At 31.1% G+C, this 21,474-nt stretch overlaps 2 protein-coding genes across 2 annotated transcripts; one reads left to right on the top strand and one right to left on the bottom strand.

Moving 5' to 3' along the window:
• Positions 1-10,269: 10,269 nt before the first annotated feature.
• Positions 10,270-13,596, top strand: LOC107955440 (inorganic phosphate transporter 1-4). Its single transcript, XM_016891236.2, has 2 exons — positions 10,270-10,522; positions 11,658-13,596. The coding sequence occupies exon 2, from the start codon at positions 11,707-11,709 to the stop codon at positions 13,327-13,329; it is 1,623 nt and encodes a 540-aa protein (XP_016746725.1). The 5' UTR covers positions 10,270-10,522; positions 11,658-11,706; the 3' UTR covers positions 13,330-13,596.
• Positions 13,597-18,974: 5,378 nt separating this feature from the next.
• On the bottom strand, positions 18,975-19,808 carry LOC107956880 (uncharacterized). Its single transcript, XM_016892367.2, has 3 exons — positions 19,686-19,808; positions 19,548-19,606; positions 18,975-19,246 (listed from the first exon to the last, which is right to left on the bottom strand). The coding sequence occupies exons 1-3, from the start codon at positions 19,789-19,791 to the stop codon at positions 19,076-19,078; spliced, it is 336 nt and encodes a 111-aa protein (XP_016747856.1). The 5' UTR covers positions 19,792-19,808; the 3' UTR covers positions 18,975-19,075.
• Positions 19,809-21,474: the final 1,666 nt, after the last annotated feature.

Raw genomic sequence — 21,474 nt, forward strand, 5'->3', positions numbered from 1 at the left:
CCCGCATGTCGTGGGCAAACAAGAAATGTTTGGATCGATTGGGTTGCCCTTCTAGGCCTACGGATATTTTATCCCAATACATAATTTTATTTTTCCTCAACAAACTTATCTATTTGGAATTAAAAGGAAAAATATTAAATTAAGGTTAATGGCTCCTTAATTCACAGATGTTATTGGCTCCATTAGCCAAATTTTCCAAAAGTTCTTTTATTTTGAATTTTATTTAAAATCGAAATAATCGGTAGGAATAAGACACACAGAATTTTTCTATATTTTTCTGCAATAATTTCGAGAACCTTTCACTACATATTTCAAACCTATTTTCGGTGATAGAAGATGTAACACCCCCTTAACCCCGTCCCATCGCTGGAACAGGATTACGGAGCATTACCAGTCTTTACAATATTTTTATGAATTAGACGGGGATAATTATGATACATAAATTAAAATTATGTCATTTTGTATCTTAAATGGGCCTATATTGATTACTATAAATATTTGAATCCAACCCGTGTGACCTAGGGGACACACCCGTGTACCCTTCTTACATGTCCGTGTGGGAACACTGTGTTGTTTTTTTTTAGAATCTGTTAATTTCGCATGGCCAAAGCACACGCCCGTGTGCGAGCCGTGTGTCTCACACGATCTGATCACACGCCCGTGTGACCTGGCCGTGTGGACTTATGATGAGCTTCGTTTTGCAAGTTACTAACCCTGTAAAAACTTAAGCTTTAAGATAACATTTTTACCGACTCTCAACATGATTAAAACTCGATTAAACATATTTAATGCTAACCCAACTTGACAATAAAACATTCAACCAATGTACTCTCAGTGGTACCACAGTCTAGATTGACTTAAAATTTTTGTGTACAATCTTAAACAACTTACTTATATTAACTTTCAAGCATGCATATTTCATTTTATGACCTAACATCTTTAAACCATTCTTGAACATTTTTACTCTATTAACTTAATAGCCTAGGTACATGCCATTATCAACAATTAACATATTTTACCTTGTTGAGTTCGGGATCGGCTTAGGATGCTGATTCGACGATCTTTCTTTAACCTAACTTGCGCATGGAAACAAACCGTACGCTGACTATAAACTCAGTGGTATTTCTATAAACAGAAGTACTGAATAGTGTAAGAAATTTAACATTTACTTAAGTCATATATTAATCATAATAAACTTGTAAATCACAAAATAATAATACTCATCATTTATATATACATTCGGGCTTCAAACTTTAACTTCATAGTCTCTATACTTCAGTCATATAACTTAATTTCATAACATATAAACCTTACCATTTGATTTGGTCTACTTTCATTGTCCATTTATACCTTTCATTAGAGTCAACATTCATGTATTCTTAAACTTTAAGCATTACTTTAGAATCTTAATACTTCAACCATTTACTCTTCATTATTTAGCGTTAAAACCTTATTAATAGATCTTCAATATACTTTCATTACTATACAGTAATCTGTATCTGTTATATAATCAAGCAGTCTTTATAGACATAACAGTTAAGGAATAATAAATTAATAACATTCATTCTTTAATATCTTTGATTATCCACCTTTTATTCAATATTTTGTACTATCTCATTTCAATAACAGTCAATATTCTTTGGTAACAACCAATTGATCTTTATCGTTCAATACCAGTCAGTCAATAGTAATAATCGGTTAATCAGTAATATTCATTTATTTAGTATCAGTCGTTTATTCTGTAACAGTCAATTATTCAGTAGCAGACAGCCTTTAATAATTTTCATTACCCCTATTAACATGACTCGGACCTGGACGGATACACAGATCCAACCCACACACCGGGGATCGTATACAGTGTTTTATCGGCCGAAGCCGGAATACACCGTAAGGGTAATAGTAACAGTAACAGTAATAGTAGCGGTACACAAAGTACCTCATCGAAACAAATCCAAAACAGTAACAGTCACAATTAGGTACAGAGTACCTCTTCGAAACGAATCCGGAACAGTCACAGTAGTCGACACATATAGTGTCTCATCGACACATAGTCGGAATATCCCTGAACACTTCCAATCCTATGGCATGCCAACTATATCTCACTAGTCCGATACAGTTAATAGGGTATTCAATAAACTTTCAACTTTTCAATTTCATTTGTAATTTAGTTTCAATCCAATTTAATATATTTTTCCATATCAATCCACTCAATATTCACATATTCTATTCAATATCAATAATCACTAATAATTCATGAATTTTTATTTAATTCAATACCATAATAATAACAACAATAATACTTACCATTCATATAAATAATAAATTCAACAAATAATTATTAGATTCGGTTTATAGAAATACAAACCGTAATTCTTGAGTTCACTCGATATCCTCGTCCATTTTCTTTTTCCCTTTCCTCGATGACACTTTCAGTGCTATATTAGCTATGGAAAAATTAACACAACATTTAAGATCATTAATATCATATTCTCTAATTTTCCATGTAACTATTTCATAAATTACATTTTAGTCCTATCACCATAACCTTTCTTTTTCTTCAAAATTAACCTAGTTTTCATCTTTATACTTACTTTAAAGTAATTTCCAGCTTTTCATATTCAACATAAAAATTCAATTTTGAATTCCCTTTAATTTAATCCTTACTATGTCAAAACTTATGAATTACTTTACAATTCAATCCTTCTCCTACTTCTAACTTAAATTCCTATCATTTAACTCATAATTCTTCAATTTTTTTTTAACTTAATCAATACATAAAAATTAATTTACTTCCTAACTTTTGACATAATTCATGTAGTACTCTTCTCTAGGATTCCATAAACATTAAAATTACAAAGAAAATGATCAAATTGACTTACCAATTAAACATGAAACATCAAAACCCTAATTTTTCTTTTTTCTTTTTCTTTCCTCTTTTCTTCTTTCTTTCCCCTACTACCCGTGCCTTCTTTTCTTCCTTTTTCTTCATTTCATTTCTTTTATTTCTTAATTATATTACTTTATAATATAATAATATAATATAATACTTTAACTATTATAATTTTACTTATCAATTAAGTAAATACACATGTATAATACATGTGTACATATTATATTTTTACACATCTACCTTATTTTCACCATACATTTTTCGCCACCTTTTGGCTTAATTGACTATTTAATCCCTTGGCTTTTCTCTATTCTATAATTAGACTTTTATTCTTTATTCAATTTAATCCTTCTACTTAATTATTCTTAATTAAGCTAAATTCACTTTATTAAACTTTAATTAATCACTTACTTAACTTCATAAATATTTTTAATAAATATTTACGAATCCATTTTTCATAAACGGAGACCCGAAATTACACTTTTCCAGTATTGGTAAAATTTGAGTCATTACAGAATAAGGCTAAGCTACAGTTCGTTGATCACTGCAGCTATGCTACTGCTGTACTTATCTCGTTGTTGTATCTTGGGAGACAGTCAACCAACATTTCTTCAGTACCAAAGGGGCGGTCAAATCTGTCTTAAAAAAACTGTGGAAACAGGCCTCAACTACCAGTCAAAATTTTCTGTCTACCTACGAGTACACAATTTCAATCCAGTTTTATTTCCAGATTCTGTTTTCTAGATTTTATATTCATATATCTATATTGTTCTTATTTGATCTTGTTATTTAAAACAATATTTTACATTATTGTTTATTTCACTAACGTATGTGCAACAATATTCATTATGCAGAATTTTTTTTTTGTTTCTCTCAGAATCTATAGGCCATTAAGAAGGACAAATTCTGAATTAAGTGACAATTGTTAAGTTCCACTAAGTGGGATTGAGTTATATATATTTGTGAGAAGGGTTCGTGAGAAAGGTTCTTCCCTTTTCAATATTGCTATTTGATTCTTTTTCTTAAATCTAATTGTATCTCTTCCTCATTAAGTTAGAAGCTAAGGTTAATCAATGGTCATTTCATCTATAGTTGTTGATGTTGGTTCGAATATTATGTTTGATTCTAGAGCTTCAAGTTATAGTCTAGTTGAGTATCAGGTAAGTCTCTAAACTGGTTCTGCATACGAACTGTTAAAGATATAAAAATGATGATAACATATCATATAAATGGTAAGGGTGTAAGACATAGTAAAAATGTTATATGTGCAATGATGATATGTACGGAATACCAACTAAATAGGGAATTGAGTGGTAAGTATACAAGTGAAGTACGATATAGGAATGTGTGAATCAATCAGATGTATGAACAAATTTAGGTAAATGAATCCTAGGTAAAATCTTCCTTTGTGATGTCTCTAGTAGAGCAGTTGTATTGCTAACCAGACTGGCAGATCACGATACGAAAATAAGTGTAAGACCATGTTGTTGAGACCCATGGCATTGTATGATATGAAAACACTCATAATGATGCCTCCATTAAGATGAAGGTTAGACCGGCAGATCATGACTTGAGATTGTGTAAGCTCATGTGGTTGAAACCCATAACAAGATATGGTTGTATGAATATTCATGGTGATAGCTTCGGTAATATGTAAACCAGACTAGTAGATCACGACATGAAAATATGTATAAGTCCATAAGGAAAATAACCATAACACCTTTTGTGAAAGTCCATTGGGACTGTAAACATGTGATTTTGTATGTGGCCTGTGTGTCGTAATCTACTAAGCTTTTTGGGACCCATGACAAGATATGACTATATGAATATTTATGGTGATGGCTTCTGTAATATGTAAGCTGGACTAGCAGATCATGACATGAACATATGTATAAGTCCATAAGGAAGATACCCATAGCGCCTTTTATGAAAGTCTGTCGGGACAGTAAACACGTAATTTTGTATGATGGCATGTGTGGCATAATCTAATAAGCCTTCTGGAACCCATGACAAGATATGATTGTATGAATATTCTTGGTGATGGCTTCGATAATATGCAAACCGAATTGGCAGATCACAACATGAAAATTTGTATAAGTCCATGAAAGAGATACCCATAGCGCCTTTTGTGAAAGTCCACCAAGATAATAAACACGTGATTTTGTATGATGGTCTGTGTGGCGTAATCTGCTAAGCCTTTGTGGCGTATTTTGTATGACCTTTGTGGCAAGTTTTTTATCATCCTATTGGCGTATTCGATTATATGTATATGTATGGAAAGTTAGGTTATTCACCCTTATGTTAATATTTGGGGTAATTTCTGATAACTCTTTGATAGTTAGTCTTATGATGAGTATTTGACGAGTTCAAAAATAGATCGGGTTATTCGATCTAGTAGTAAAGTTTGATAAGCCATATGAGATATATTTTGAATGGGAAATTGTGTTTGTATTTCTAAAGAGAATTCACCATAATAGTCTATCATATTAGAATATAAGTGTATTCAAATTACGGAAGGTATAAGTGTCTATTAGTACAAATTTGGACTATGCTATGAAAGATTGAAATATGAATTATCTGATATCTATCACATTTAAGTAGTCTCATGTCTTATTTGGGGATAGTTGAAATCTAAATTTTCGATAAATCTAATATTCTTATGCTGTGAAATATAGATGTTTGAATTTCTTCTGAATGGCCTGGAGTGTTTCCTCATCAGTATGAGTATATGTTAAGTTGAATCAGGGTATGATCTGGTTGATGATTTGATTTAGCAAACTCAGTATGAGAATCCGCCAAAAGTAAGATCAGTATGTAGTATTTGCCAAGAGAATAGTACTTGTGATTAACTATTTTGGAATAACCAAAGGTAGTTGTCTAAAGAGAAGAAAAAAGTAGTATCGTCTGATAAGATCTGGAGTCAGCCATTTAGTTAGATGCATCTTCCTTCATGAAAAGTCAATTACTATCAAATAGTAATTAAGTCATTTACCACAAAGACAAACGACTTATAGCCATGTCTATTTTTCATTTATCATGTAATGCCAAGGAGAGGATATCGTTTACCCATTTATTATGAATTTCACTATTGTAAATGATACTACATACTGCAGAAGTATTATACCCAATGCATTAAATTTTGGTTCCTTATCTATCTAAACTCAAACTTTTACTTACATCAAAGCATACGAGTCACACATAGATAGTTCATCATCCACTCAAGATTAAGGTATGTCACACTATGAACGTCACAAGTTAATAAATTCATAAACGAATTCAAGATCTATTCTACTTAGTTCTTATTTGATGTACTTTCAGTCTAGTCAGGTACATCTATGTCTTTATCTTCTAGAAGTAATCCGCTCCGATGCTAAAGAAAGCATCTTTCAATTGGACTTGATAGATGACATATTAGTCTTTCAATCATTTTGCTCTTCCGATTAAACTAATGACATGTGTTTGGTTCATCTACTAATATAAACTAACTTTTTGTATTACGATTCAATCATGTAATACCACTTAGTATTAGTTAGCCATTAAATAACCAGTGAGCTAATATTTGCTTCCATTTTTCTTTGTGTGCAAAAACCATTGAAGACAATATACAAATTTTATTAATGTAATTTATGGACAATTTTATTAAACCAACCTATTCGAAAAAATAAAAGTATACAAAACGAATATACTACACTTAGGTCACAAGATCTAACAGTCTCCCACTTGTCCTAGTAAAATAGATAAGTTATATTTCGCATTCTCGTGCTCTCTACAAGTTTCTCAAAACTCCTAGCTATTAGAGACTTAGTACACATGCGACACTCACACACGATTTCCAACAAGCAGCGCAATTTAGCCATTCATGATGAGACACGTAACTTATTTGCGTCATCACTATTGATCACCTCAATTACCCAACAGATGTATCGTCATATCAGTGCATGCTCTAAAAACCTCTTCATCAAATCTACATTCAGAGTTCCCTTTAAATAGTAAAACTCAAATTTTTAATTTCAAAATTTTCAAGCTTTTATATTAAAAATTTTACAAATAATTATTTTTCAAAGTTATGCGAAATTACACTAACCTCAACAAAGTTACAGCTCACATCAGCGAACCCACCTCTTTTAATAGGTTTAGCCTCCTTTCTTAGCAGACTCAAAAAAGCCACTTTATAACCTCCCCTTGTATAGGGGGCAATTATTATACTACCTTCGCGATCCCTAACATGTGTCCTTAACAGGTAAACCACATACTATACATGTGTCTCCGTTGGGCGATCCTTACGTCAAGCAAACCTTAGATGTCAGGCAACACCATGATGAACCCTCGCTAAACCATCTTCACCAGGTGCACATAGAGCCTTGAGCCCATTGATTACCGAATTATCCTAAGATGTCATATCCTCGAACTAGAATGTTACATCACCGCTACTATAAAAGAAACAAAATATGATTCTATCGTTAGCAAGCTCAAGACTCATGAACTTCTTTGTTTTTCATATAGAAGCTCAACCATAGCACTTAAGAGATGATAGAACCCACACCAAAATACTTAGAACCATCTTTTCCACCCAACTCCAATCTCTCCTTCCAACTCTCTTCAAACTCATCAAGAATAACATCTCTTTGCCTTACCCTATGTTGAATTGCCACACCACAACCATTTATTCCTCCTTATTTATTGAACTTGTCAACAATAATAAATTTAAAATTATATAAATAGAAATAGAAAATTGTATTTTTATTTCCTTTTACCATAAATATTTTTCTTTTTTTTTCTCTAAATTTAAAATTATGTAATTTCAATCTGTATTGCAATTCAATGGGATAACTATTACTCTCGAAAGATAAAGACAAACAAAATACCCTTTTCTACTATTATATAAGATTAAATCATGTTTATCATTGATGAGAGCATATTATAAAATAATAAAAATTTAATATTCCTTCAAAAATATGCTTAATTAATACACGCCGCTTTCACAATCTTGACTTCGTAGTCTACTCTTTTTGGAAAAAAAAAAGGTTATTAATGGAAATAATGACGGCTCTTGGGACAAGATGCTGACGATTAAATATTTTGGTCTTATAATCGTAAAAAATAAATTAATCTAATTAACACTAAATTTATTATATTAATGAAATTATGAAAAATTTAAATCTCAATTAATTTTCATTAAATTAACCTTAAAATCCGAATTAAGTACTCAAAATTAACACCGTTACCTTTGGGTTAATTGCACTAGATGTCCAACATGTAATTATAATTTTTTTATTAAAAAATTTTAAGTTAATTGCACCAAAAATCATTAAATTATAACTCTCGTTTTAAATTGGTCCTTAAATTATAAAATATTTTAATTACATTCTTAAACTATCAATGTTTTATTAAGAAGGTCATTTTGTTATTAATATTATTAATTTAACCGTTAAATGAGGCATTATGTCTTATATGATATAATTTAAAATAAAAAAAAATTAAAGAAGAATGAATATTGTAAAGATGGATATTGAAAATATCTTGGCTTTGAGATTTTTGAAGCTTTTATAGAAATGATCATTAATTCTCTTCTTCTTCTTCTTTCAATTTTACTTTATTTTTAATTTTTAAAATTTAAGAGTTATGCATCAACATTTTATTTTATTTTTTTAATTTTCTTTTTAAATTATATCAAATAAGATTTTACATGTCATTTAATTGTTAAATTAATGATTTCAATAATAAAAGAACCTAATTGATATAACACTGATAGTTTAGAAATATAATTAGAATGTTTTAAAATTTGGGATCAATTTAGAATGAGGATCATATTTTATGGATGACTAGTACAATTAACTAAAAAAATTCAAATACAAAAAGAATCGTAAAATAATTAAAAAAACAATTAAAAGATTAACTAAAGGTTAGAATAAATTAACTCTTAAAAATAAGTTTTTATGTTGAAACCAGATGATCCAAAAAAGTAACGGCGTGGCTTGATAGCTAACATAACGATTCACGTGTAAAATATATTTAAATTTATACGAATCATTAAAATTATTTAAAAAAATCTTAAATTTTAGAAATTTATAGAATAATTATAGAATTATAAAAATATATTTAAATTTATATAAATCATTATAAAATTCATAAAAGAAATTTTTTTTTTGCCAGTCTGGAATTTTTTATTTCGATAATAAGTAAATGGGGGAGCTTAAAGTGTGATAGTAATTGAGTAGACGGTTTAACGAGGAATTTGAGTGATAATAAGTTGACTGCTTGGTGGCTTAAAGTTAATAATGGGTAATAGTTTTGATTAAAAGAGCTGGTGTGAGGGAAGTCAACAATGATGAACTAAAGCATGACGTACAATGGTGTGGGAGGAAAAACTAAAGTAAATTTTTTTATAATTATTTTAATTTTTTAGAATTTATAATATTTTAATAATATTTGTTGTATTCCTTCGCCACCTAGACACATGTCAGTAATATAAGACGTATTAACTTCTCCTTTGACTCTACCTGAGACAACGTTTTGATTAACCACCCGTCTCGGCTAAAGGAGTGACACTGTTTCATTATCAAGACCACCTGCCAGATAACCACTCCTAATAAGCCCTCCACTCCTTGATAATGAGATGAATATCCCTCAAGTGTAAACATATTCTTAATACAATAAAGGGTCCACTCGGGCGTAAGAACCTCATATAAATTAAAGACATAATAAAATGGGTTCCATGGTACACGTCTTTCACGCTCTACACGATGACAACTTTCTTTATAATAATTTGTCACGTCACACTAATAAATAAAAGGACATCTCCTATAAATACTCTCTCATCGATGAAAAAAGGATCGATTTTTCAACCCTATAGTTGCTCTGAGTAAATCCATTCCTATCTTCTTGCTCCTTTTGGCTCTCCACCTCTTTAAGTAAACTAGCCTCCACAAAACTACCACTTATTAATACTTAATAATGTTTAATAAATTTATAATTTTCTATAGTTATATATTTATTTTTATAATAGTTTTAAATACCTTTTTAATAATTTTTATATACTCTTCTATAATTTTATAATTTTCTAAACTGCTATTTTTTGTTTTATGTCAGCATTTAAGGAATAGAAATTCAATGGGAAAATTAATTTCAATCGCTCAATTTATTACCCTATTTGTGTGCTATTTCTAATTACAACTTTTTCCGGTTAATTTCACTTAGTTCCGATCTCATCCTTTTCTTTAAAAAGATCTTGTAGGTAATCTTATACGATGACTTAATAGTAAAAAATGTTCATCACGTTAATTATATTGGTTATACGGGTTTTACTCTCTTATTGTAATTTAGTAAGAGAAAATCTTTTTGGTTGTTATAAAGTAATAATTAGTGCATAAAAGGAAAAAAAAATTGGAAAGGAAAAAGGTGAAAAAGGCAGAGTCAGAGTCATAGTGGGAGGATTGAATTGTATCACGATTGAATCTCTAATATTATACAAACAATTAGAGGAATATACCGATTGCCATTCGGAATATGTCGACTTCTTAAGTTGCTTCCCCCTCTATTATAAATACTCTTCCATGCTCTTTCACTTGCCTCCCATCCTCTTCGTTGCCCTCTTTTTCTCACTTCTTCAAGAAACAGACGGAAAAAGCACCGGTTAGTTTTACAAACTTATGATGCTTAAACCCCTCTTTTATCTCCCTCTCCATGTTTATGTATTTCTTGTTTTTGATCTTTTACCCCTATGGTTGCTCTCAGTTCTTTTTCTTTATTGGTTCATGCATGCAAATGGGATTTGCCTTTTCTTAATGAGGACAAGAAATAGCTTTTTAATGCATCTGGGTTTTCTTTTTCTTTGCATGATTCCATTTTGTTAAAAGTGATAAACCCCAGTTTATTGTCAGGGTCTTGATTTGATTCTATTATTCACAGTTAGCCATTTTTTCAGAGCTTTTTCCTAATGGTTTTATGGGATTTTTGTAAATCATGCAAAAAAGACTGATATTCATCCTGGTTTTTGGTTCGTATCTAAACTTTTGGATCTGTCTGCAACACTTTATTGATAACATAGAATCACATTATTTTAATGTTTGGTTTTTAATATAATATTTATATTCTTGGGGTTTTTCAGTTCTATAATAATACGTTTTCCATCCCCCTTGGACTTTGTAAGAATCAAAGTAAAAAAAGGTTTTTTCTTCCTTTTAGTGAGAAATCAGACTTTGAAAGAGTTAAAAAGAATGGAAATTTCCTACAACTACTTCATCCTTTCCTCACCATATCTTTCATAGGAATCGTTTTAAACAGCCTGTTTAGAATAATATTCCCCGAATATTCATCATAATTATTATTCTTGCGTGTCTTTTGTTTCTTACTTTATATAGGATTTTGTTGACTGACTTCCACATGATCTGCTTAGCATAGGGGTATGGTCTCCCTTGTATATTTAGTTGGGAGGGCTACGAGTATAACTATAGGTATGGCGATGGCCTAGTGTGAATATGACTTGTTTGGGTTTATATATATATATGAGGGTATAACCATAGGTATGGTGATGGCCTAGTGTGAATATGACTTGTTTGGGTTTATATAAATATATGAGGGTTAATATGGTACTTGTAATTGTAACAAATTATTGGTGTATGAATCTACCTAATGTTTAGATGTAGGATAATCAAGTTGGCTAAGGAAAGTCAGACAAGAGCTTTAAAAGTCTAGAGTGGAAAATGATATTTTTATTAAATATTTTATTTTATTTGGTTGTAACCTGTGCCTATATATATCTTTGCAGAGTAAGAGATAGCATAGATAAAAGAAGGTTGTGAGTGAGCTAGGTAGCTATGGCGGGAGAACAATTGCAGGTGCTTAATGCTCTTGATGTAGCCAAAACACAATGGTATCATTTCACAGCTATCATCATTGCTGGGATGGGTTTCTTCACTGATGCATATGATCTCTTCTGCATATCTCTCGTCACCAAATTGCTTGGCCGCATATACTATCATGTTGATGGTGCGGAGAAGCCTGGAAGTTTGCCTCCCAATGTATCGGCTGCAGTTAATGGTGTAGCGTTCTGCGGAACACTAGCAGGCCAGCTCTTCTTTGGTTGGCTTGGTGATAAGCTAGGCCGAAAGAAGGTGTATGGTATGACTCTAATGCTCATGGTCATATGCTCTGTTGCATCAGGTCTCTCTTTTGGTCATACCCCTAAATCTGTCATGGCAACCCTTTGCTTCTTCCGGTTTTGGCTTGGTTTTGGCATTGGTGGTGACTATCCACTGTCTGCCACCATCATGTCTGAATATGCTAACAAGAAGACTCGCGGGGCTTTCATTGCGGCAGTGTTTGCAATGCAAGGTTTTGGAATTTTAGCAGGTGGTATTTTTGCAATTATATTATCCTCTTCATTCAACGCCATGTTTGAAGCTCCATCGTATGAGGTTGATGCGCTTCGCTCCACGGTTCCGCAAGCAGACTATGTTTGGCGTATTATTTTGATGGTTGGAGCACTCCCGGCTGCTCTTACCTACTATTGGAGGATGAAGATGCCTGAAACTGCTCGTTACACTGCACTTGTTGCTAAGAATGCAAAGCAGGCAGCATCTGATATGTCAAAGGTCCTACAGATGGACATTGAGGCTGAGCCACAAAAGATTGAGCAAACAAAAGAGCAGAAATCCGGATTCGGTTTGTTTACTAAGGAGTTTGCTAAACGTCATGGGCTTCACTTGCTTGGAACAACAAGCACTTGGTTCTTGCTTGACATTGCATTCTACAGCCAGAATTTGTTCCAAAAGGATATCTTTAGTGCTATTGGCTGGATTCCTTCTGCAAAGTCCATGAATGCCATTGATGAAGTTTACAGAATTGCAAGGGCACAAACACTGATTGCTCTTTGCAGCACTGTACCAGGCTACTGGTTCACAGTGGCTTTCATTGATAAGATGGGAAGATTTGCCATCCAATTAATGGGATTTTTCTTCATGACTGTGTTTATGTTTGCACTGGCTATCCCGTATGACCACTGGACCCACAAGGAAAATCGAATCGGCTTTGTTATTATGTACTCATTGACTTTCTTCTTTGCGAATTTCGGACCTAATGCCACCACATTCGTCGTACCAGCCGAGATTTTCCCAGCAAGGTTGAGGTCCACCTGCCACGGTATCTCAGCAGCCTCGGGAAAGCTTGGTGCTATTGTTGGCGCATTCGGGTTCTTGTATTTAGCTCAGAACCAGGATAAAGCCAAGGCAGATGCAGGGTACCCTGCAGGCATTGGGGTGAAGAATTCACTTATAGTATTAGGTATAGTCAATGCCTTGGGCTTCCTCTTCACTTTCTTGGTGCCAGAATCAAAAGGAAAATCTTTAGAAGAAATGTCAGGCGAGAACGAAGAAAAAGAACCACAAGGAGAGGCAGAGCCGCCATCATCTAGTGGCCGCAGGACAGCTCCAGTTGCTTAAGGCATGGACTAATGAACCAGTTTTTGAACACCGTTGTAAAGCCCTGAATATGCTGCTATATAGTCAAGTTTAAGATGTCAAAGTTTCAGTTCACTTCTTTTTTTCTTTTTCTTTTTTTCTTCCGACTTTAAGAGTTTTTCAGTTTCAGTACCTTAAATTTTAGAGTTATAATAGAAAAAGTCCCATGGTTTGCATTTACCAACATATTGCTTTGTGAAGAACAGCCATCAGAATTGAACCCAGAAATGAAGGTTGAGATTCTGTTAATGAGGTGAAACTAAATACGTGACAATCTGTCTGTTTATGCCATCTTTTTCAACCAATGGTTAGGTGTTCAATTATATGACAAAAGCCCTTTCAAAGCCTCGACTTACAGCCACATAAGTCGAGGTGAGTAACTATGTAAGCCATTATTTGCTCCCCTTTGACTTTGATTACTTGTTTTGATGTTGGAACAAAGGATTTCAAAGATGGTGTCAAGACTTTAAACACAGTGCTTTGATTCTTTGGTTGCATTCAATTTAGCAATAACGTTGAGCCAAGGCAAACTCATCCATCTAATTAAAACACCCTAATCTCCTTCCTACAGCCAACGAAATTGACTGAAACATAAATAATAAAAAAATTTATACTTTTCGAAAAAAAAAAACTTTACAAAAACACTATTTTAATGGAAAGCAGAAACAAAAAAAAAAATTGAACTTTTAAATAAGATTTAAATAAATTGGTCCCATTAAATACGAAAACCTATCCATAGAGTGCAACTTTATCTAATATTTATTTTCGTAACAGAAACCAACTCCGTTATGAAGGGAGTGGCATTGCACCATGAGAAATGCGTGTACATGTTGACTTATTTGAAAAAGTCAAGAGGACATGCCTCTTGTCAAGGGGATAATGACTTATTTGCAGAGGCCATCCTCGTTAGGCCCACAATTTTTGAAAATTATTTTTACTTTTTTAAAAATAAAATAAAATTCCAATTAAACTCTTAATTTCTTTTTAATTTCATAAAATCTTTTAAAATTTTTAATTAAACCTATCAAAAATTTTAAAACTTCTCACTAAAATTTAAAAAAAAAATCAAAGTTTTTAAAAATTTTAGTTACACCCAAAACTTAATGTCAAGACCTACCACTGTTTATTCGGCCTTTCAACTTTACAAAAAAAATCATTTTAGCTCTTAATTTATTTTTTTATCTATTTTAACCTTTAAACTTATATTATTTGAAAAATCACCCTAAAATAGATGAAAAAAAACTACAATTAACTTTATTAACGTGAAAAAAAATATATTTAGGGAGTTGGACTATGTTTAGGGAGTTGTGAAACTTCATTTTTAGTTAGAATTATATATATGTTTTGATTGGGTCTTAGTTCACTTGACATTAATATTGTTGTTAGTGTAAGAGGATGCGGGTTTGAATATGTTAAAGTGCATTATCCTCTTATATAAAGAGGGTATGAGTCATTCTCTGAAGAAATTATTTTAGAAAATTTTTAAAGATATTCTTATTATTTACAACTTGACCCTAGAAGTTTAGAAAAATTACGAAATTACCCTACTGGTAATTTTGTGAAAAAAAATTTGATTCGAAGCAAGCTCACACCCAACAGACGTAAGCTTGAAGATAACGGAAAAGATTACTTGATCGAAACGTTCATCCTAAACGAACCATAAAGGTACCTTTTTTATCAAGTGTTTATTTCTTTAGATAACACAACTAAGTTCTTATTTTGGAGAAAAATTTTAAAACTCCATGTTTCCTTAAACTTATTTTCCGTTGTGTTTTTTGAACCCGATTTTCCAACTATTCCCTATAAGTAATATCTACCATTCCTTCTTGCTAGTACCGTTAGATTGCCTCTGACCTGGCTTCAGCTGACATGGCACTCAGTATATAATCATTCAACCTTCTAAAGGGCACCCTCGGTCGAGAGCTTCTTCTTGGGCTTTGCTACTCTGTAACACCACAATCGTTGGGTCTCAACTACAAGACATCACATTCGTTGTTGAAGCAACTACAATCGATTACATACAATTTTCATCTTTAATCATTTAGTTACAAGTATTACAAGCTTAAAACACAATATATATATATCATTTCGGGTCATATACGAGCTTATGAAAACTCAATACCATCCTAGGGTCGAACTAGGACTAAACTAAAAGGTTTTCAAAGTATTTCAAGTGGGTGTCGCGAATTCTAAGGCTTGGTGTCACGATATTGAAAACAGTAGCCAAGCTTCCCAACCTGAGGATCAAATTGAAAAGTTTTCAAAATAAAACAATATCGACGTCGCGACGAGATGGCCTGATCTCTGAACATTCAATGAGTGAAGTCGCAACATTGAAGGCAGAATACTAATCCCCTATTTTCCAATGACAAAAACTCAACATACATAATGACCATTGGCCTCAAGGCTCCAATTAAGATATTCCAACTTTCAAACTTACCTAAAACATAGTTACTAAAGCATCAATATCAATTCCTTATATGATTATAAGCAAACTCACATATTCACAACTTATATACAAACCATTTTTGACCATTTCTAACATTGAGTAAAACATCCCTAGGTACATGCCATTGGCAAAATAGAAAAGACTATACAAACTTAGGTTGAATCGATGCTATTGTCTAGATGCTAACTTCACTTTCCCGGGGCTTTGAGAATACTTGTACCAACATACGAAACAAACAAACCATAGCTGAGAAAATAGATACATATAACATAAGCATTAACAATATGTTTCAAGACAAATCATGCATACATGTGCTCAATATCTAACCAAATCATGTTCCAAAGTGTCAACCATTTTCCATCATCAATCTATATGTGTAAGCATACTAAGACATTATCAACCAACTTATCCAACAATGCACATAAATGACCAATTCCAACTTGTTTATTGTTTACCAATCTTTCAATATATATTAAGAATCAAACACATAATTATGTAACTTTACCACATCTTATTAACACCATATTACTCATGTTCCATGGCAATAATCTCTTTTACTTTTATTTCATACCATTCAACTTATTTATGGAGTTTGTCAACTAATTCGCATTTGTCTCGACCTCTAGGGCTTATTTTCTTTTAATTTGCATAATCAACTATATGATTTCAGTATTCCACTCATATTTAAGCATAAATTAGTCCAATAACATCAATTGTTATCACATTCATATTGTTTACCAAACTTACATTTTGCAACTCTTATTAATCTAACTCAGACTTAAACGAATACTTGGACTGTCCCACCAACACACCAAACTGGCATCGAAGTGCATTATCAAATAAACCGAAGTAGGATAACTGGCATGTAACATGTATATTGGTGCATAAAACACATTATTAGTGCACAAAATGCATACTGCACACAGTGCATCCCCCCTCACGAAGTGCATCTTGGGGCATTAGCACATAACCCACACACAAATCAATCCTATGGCATACCAACTATATCCAACTCAGCTCGACTAGTTACTAGGGTACCAATGTTCAATTCCGTTTATAATTTAGTACATGTATCATTTCTCAGTAAAATCCACTATCACAGTCCAATTTATTAACATGTCAAATATATCTCATATCATTCTATAAATTTTCACCCAATTTCATAGCACATCATAATTCAAGCAATTCATGTTATTTTACATTTTATTCAATTTAGTTATCTATCTCGGTAATTCACATTCAAGCTCACTCCAATAGTATAATTTACCACTATATACTCACCTTGACATTCCCATGTGCAGATAACATGAAAATGCAATCAATTAATACGACCTTAAGTCATAAATGTACAAACTAGAGTTTTCGATCACTCGTCGATCATTTTGGCTTTTCCTTTCCCTCTTGAATGTTCCACTTCGACGTTAGCTACGTATATTCACAAAACATATCAAATAATCAATTTCCATCCGATTCACAACCAAATATTAATTCATGCATATTTTGCAAGTTATTCAATTTAGTCTCTAAAATCGGGACTAGCATAACTTTCATTCTAAAGCTTCGGATTAAAATTCGATTTCACATTTATTCATTAAAGACCTTATATTTTATATTCCTTTTTAATTTTTTATAATAGTTTTGTATTTTATTCAGTTTGTCCCTAATGTACAAAACTAACAATTAAGGTTTACAATTTAGTCCCTTTTCGTAAATTAAGCTTAAATTCTATCAATTTCACACCTAAATCATTCAATTCTCAACAATGGAAACTTACCAAAATTTCACCAATTGATCAAATTGATCCATGAGTTACCTTAATCAAGTTCCCATGATAAAAAAATACATAAAAATCAAAGAAAAATGGCTAGAGACTTACTTGAAATTAAAATTGAATGTGAACTTAGGTTTTCAAAACGTTTCTTAAATGGTGGATAATGAGAAAGGTTGAAGATTTCCATCTTTTTCCACTAACATTTCCTATATATATTATGATTAATTTTAATTAAGATTAATTAATTAACTTAATCATGCTTAATTAAGCTTTAATCTTTAATTAACTTAAACTAATTACAATTAACATCACATCCCACTATCATTTATTTAGAATTGGTTTATTTCCCATTTTAATCCTTTGGTTAATTGTTATCAAAGTCCCCAAGTCTTATTCTAATTAAAAATTTATAATGATTAAACTTTTACAATTTAGTCTCTAAGCCTTATTAACCATTTTTTTTGCTAAATTGCTTAACTAAATTTCAATTAAACAATATAATAACTCTGTAAATATCTCTATTTAATATTAACAGACTCGGTTTATGAAAAATAGAGTTCCAAAACCGCATTTTTGACACCCCTAGAAATTGAGTCGTTACATATTCAATAAGCTTGGTCATCATCATGGCCTTACTGGACTTGTTGTTATCTCATGCTATCATTCATAACTTTTTTGTTTAATATGTCATTTTTATTTCATGTCATGTTATCGTAGATTTTTGAATATCTAATTTTGTATAAATTAAAATTATTTAACTATTTATTCTATATAGAAAAGAAAATCTTTATAATGTTAAATGTATTATGAAATGTTTGTGTGAGACTACAAGTGGTGTTTGTGTTTGTACAAGTGCTATCTGTATTATGACATGTTTGCATGAATGAAAATTGAAAACATATTTTATAACCGATTTTTTAAATACCATTCAACAATTGAAGAAAAATCAATGTTGTTTCGGTTGGATCAGATCAATTTGGAGAAGGGTTTTGACTCGATTGATCCAAAAACTAGTACGAATCAGTTAAACAGGGTAAAAACCCACTTGAACTAGATCTTAGTTTTTTTTTATGAATTTTTAATATTGTATTTAAGTGAACCGGACAAACCGATCAGATAGATCGGATCGACGAACTAAGCCTTACCGGTTTATATTGTCAAAAAAATATAGCACACAAGCATGCATAATGAGAAAATAAATGTCAAATAAATCCTAATAAAAAGACAGATTTTGACTTGTGTTAATTTTGATATTAAGTAAATTGCTATTTTAAACACGAATTGAAAGTTTAAACGATAGGTTGATAAGTTTAGGAGTTGTGGATTTTTTTTTCTTTCATTATAATTTTTAAATTTGATTTATCCACTCTATCTAAATTACCATTCCATAAAATAAAAAATAAAAAATAAAAAACATTTTCTTAATTATAAAAATTAATATTAATTTTCTTTTAATTTTTAACAATAAATAGGGCTATTGTTGGATAAGAAGATTAACAAATTAGGGTTTAAAGTTTTGGAGTTTTTTTGTTTTCGGGTGGAGGTGAAAAGGGATCATGCTTGTGGCTGGCACCAGTTGGTGCATAATCTGTGATTTCCATTAGCATCCTTTCTCCATTGAAATCATGTCCTAAATATTCCCCAAACATTTCCTCAGCTTCGATTGATTTTTCCACATCCTGCAAAATACAATCTTATTATTAAATTTATATATATTCAGCTAATGTAATTTAAGTGCTAATTTAATATTACTTCTCAAAAATATTTTTGAGAAAATATTAAAATTTTCTACTTCTATTTTTGGCCAAAATAGTGCTTTTGCAACACAATTTTCTGTCCCCAAAAGCATTTTTAAAAAGATTAAAAGTGTATTTTAACGCAAAAATGCTTCTAAGAAGTAATTGTAAACTAACCCTAAAAGCAAAAAGTTATTCGAAAGCATCCTCTTTTGTTTTAAGATTTGAAAGATAGAAAAATGACCTGAACAAGTAAATCTTGGACGGAAGAAGGGAATAATTCCTTATTTGAGTTGAGATTTCCTATAGAAATATATTACAGAACAAATTTTGTATAAATTAATTAACTAAAAAAACCCAAACTTAAAAATTAAGATATTACCCTTATTTGTTATAGGAACAGCAGCAGAAGAAATCATAAGGCAACATAAACCCAGAAAAAGCAGCATCAATCTAACATTAAAACCTTTGTTCTCCATGCTGATCATAAACAAAAAATGAGAAAAGAAGAAGAAATTTGGTGATGGTGGACTTGGTAATTACTACTTTATATAGAGTTGATTTCACATTAGTATTAAATTAAGTCAATTATTTTAAAATTTTAATTTAATTTTAAATTAGTAAATGCTATGGTTTTTGTTGTCAATTATTGAAATGGTAAGCAGTTTTACAACAACTCGGAGAATCAACACCTTCCATATATTTTATTTTAAAATGAGGAATAAAATCCTACCCATTAATTCATACTTTAAAAAGGTTTAAATGTGAAGTATTGATATATTTTTTTATAATTTCTAGAGTTTTTTATTTGAGGAAATTTTTTAAAACAATATAGATTTTGTGAATAAAAAACTTTTTTTTTCATTTATTTAATAACAAAATAAAAATGTGTTTTAAAAAAAAAAGTGAAATTTACTAGATATATATGTAAATTATTAGACCAATCTATGGGTCGGGTAGGGCCTTAACAAAATTCCAAGCCTGGCCTAAAAATGAGTCTAATTTTTTGCCCAAGCTCATCCCGGGTTATAGATGTTAAATTTGGAATTGGCCCGGCCCATATTAAAATTTTTTATTTTATTTTTATATAAAAAAATTTAAAAATACAATACATTAAAAATATTATAATAAATATTTCTCAACAAATTGAAAATAAATTTAAAAATGTCTTTACACCTAAACAACACTAAGATGGGTGCAATTAACAAGCAAATGCCTCTAAAATAGTAACAAAATTAATAACAAAGAAAGAGTTATACAATATCCAAATAATAACAATAAAATAGTAGCAACATAATAGTGAAATAACAGTAAAACAGTGAGAAAATAGCAAAAAAAAGTTACTTGAGGACAAAAAATTTTATTTTTTGCCTAAGCCCATTTTTCGGGCTTATATTTTTACCTAAACTCTCTCTTTTTTCAGGCAGGCCTTCCCAGCTCGGCCCATGGACAGGTCTACAAGTTATCAATATTTTATTTAAATATAACTTGTAATTTATCTACTGGATAAATATGTAAATTACTAAACTTATCAATTTATTTTTTAAAAAAAAGAGAGACCAACAATCTCTTTTTACCACATAACTAAACCTCGTCATGGGTTAGGCCAGGCCGAGTTGATGAAAAAATTTAGACTCGTTTTATAGACATGGGCCCGGCCCAACTCGAAAAATAGACCTAAATTTTGCCCAAACCCATCCCAAATAAAAAAAGCTAAACTCGAGCTCAACTGAACTTACCCATGTCAAAAAAAAATTATATATATATATAAACAAATTTAAAAAACATAATACATCAAATACATTAAAAGCATTAAAATAAATATTTCTTAACAAATTGAGAATAAAATAAGAATTATATAATATTTAAACAATAACAACAAAATAATAATAGTATAAAAACAAAATAACAGAAGCGAAAAACATTTTAATCAGACTTAGGCTAAGCTGAGCCTATATCAAAAAATTATTATCCGAAACTTTTAATATATATTTTTTATTTAAATTTATTTTTTGAACTTATATTTTTACTTAAATTACTCAGATTTTCAAGCGAATCTTTTAATATATACAAATAACCCGACCTATAGAAAAGTTGCAGACGTAAGTATAGCCTAGAGCCTCAAAACAGCGGAACCACAACAGACCACGCAATGAAAAGAGAATCGTCAA

Source organism: Gossypium hirsutum, chromosome A07 (genome assembly GCF_007990345.1).
Source record: "Gossypium hirsutum isolate 1008001.06 chromosome A07, Gossypium_hirsutum_v2.1, whole genome shotgun sequence".
Lineage (NCBI taxonomy): Eukaryota > Viridiplantae > Streptophyta > Magnoliopsida > Malvales > Malvaceae > Gossypium > Gossypium hirsutum.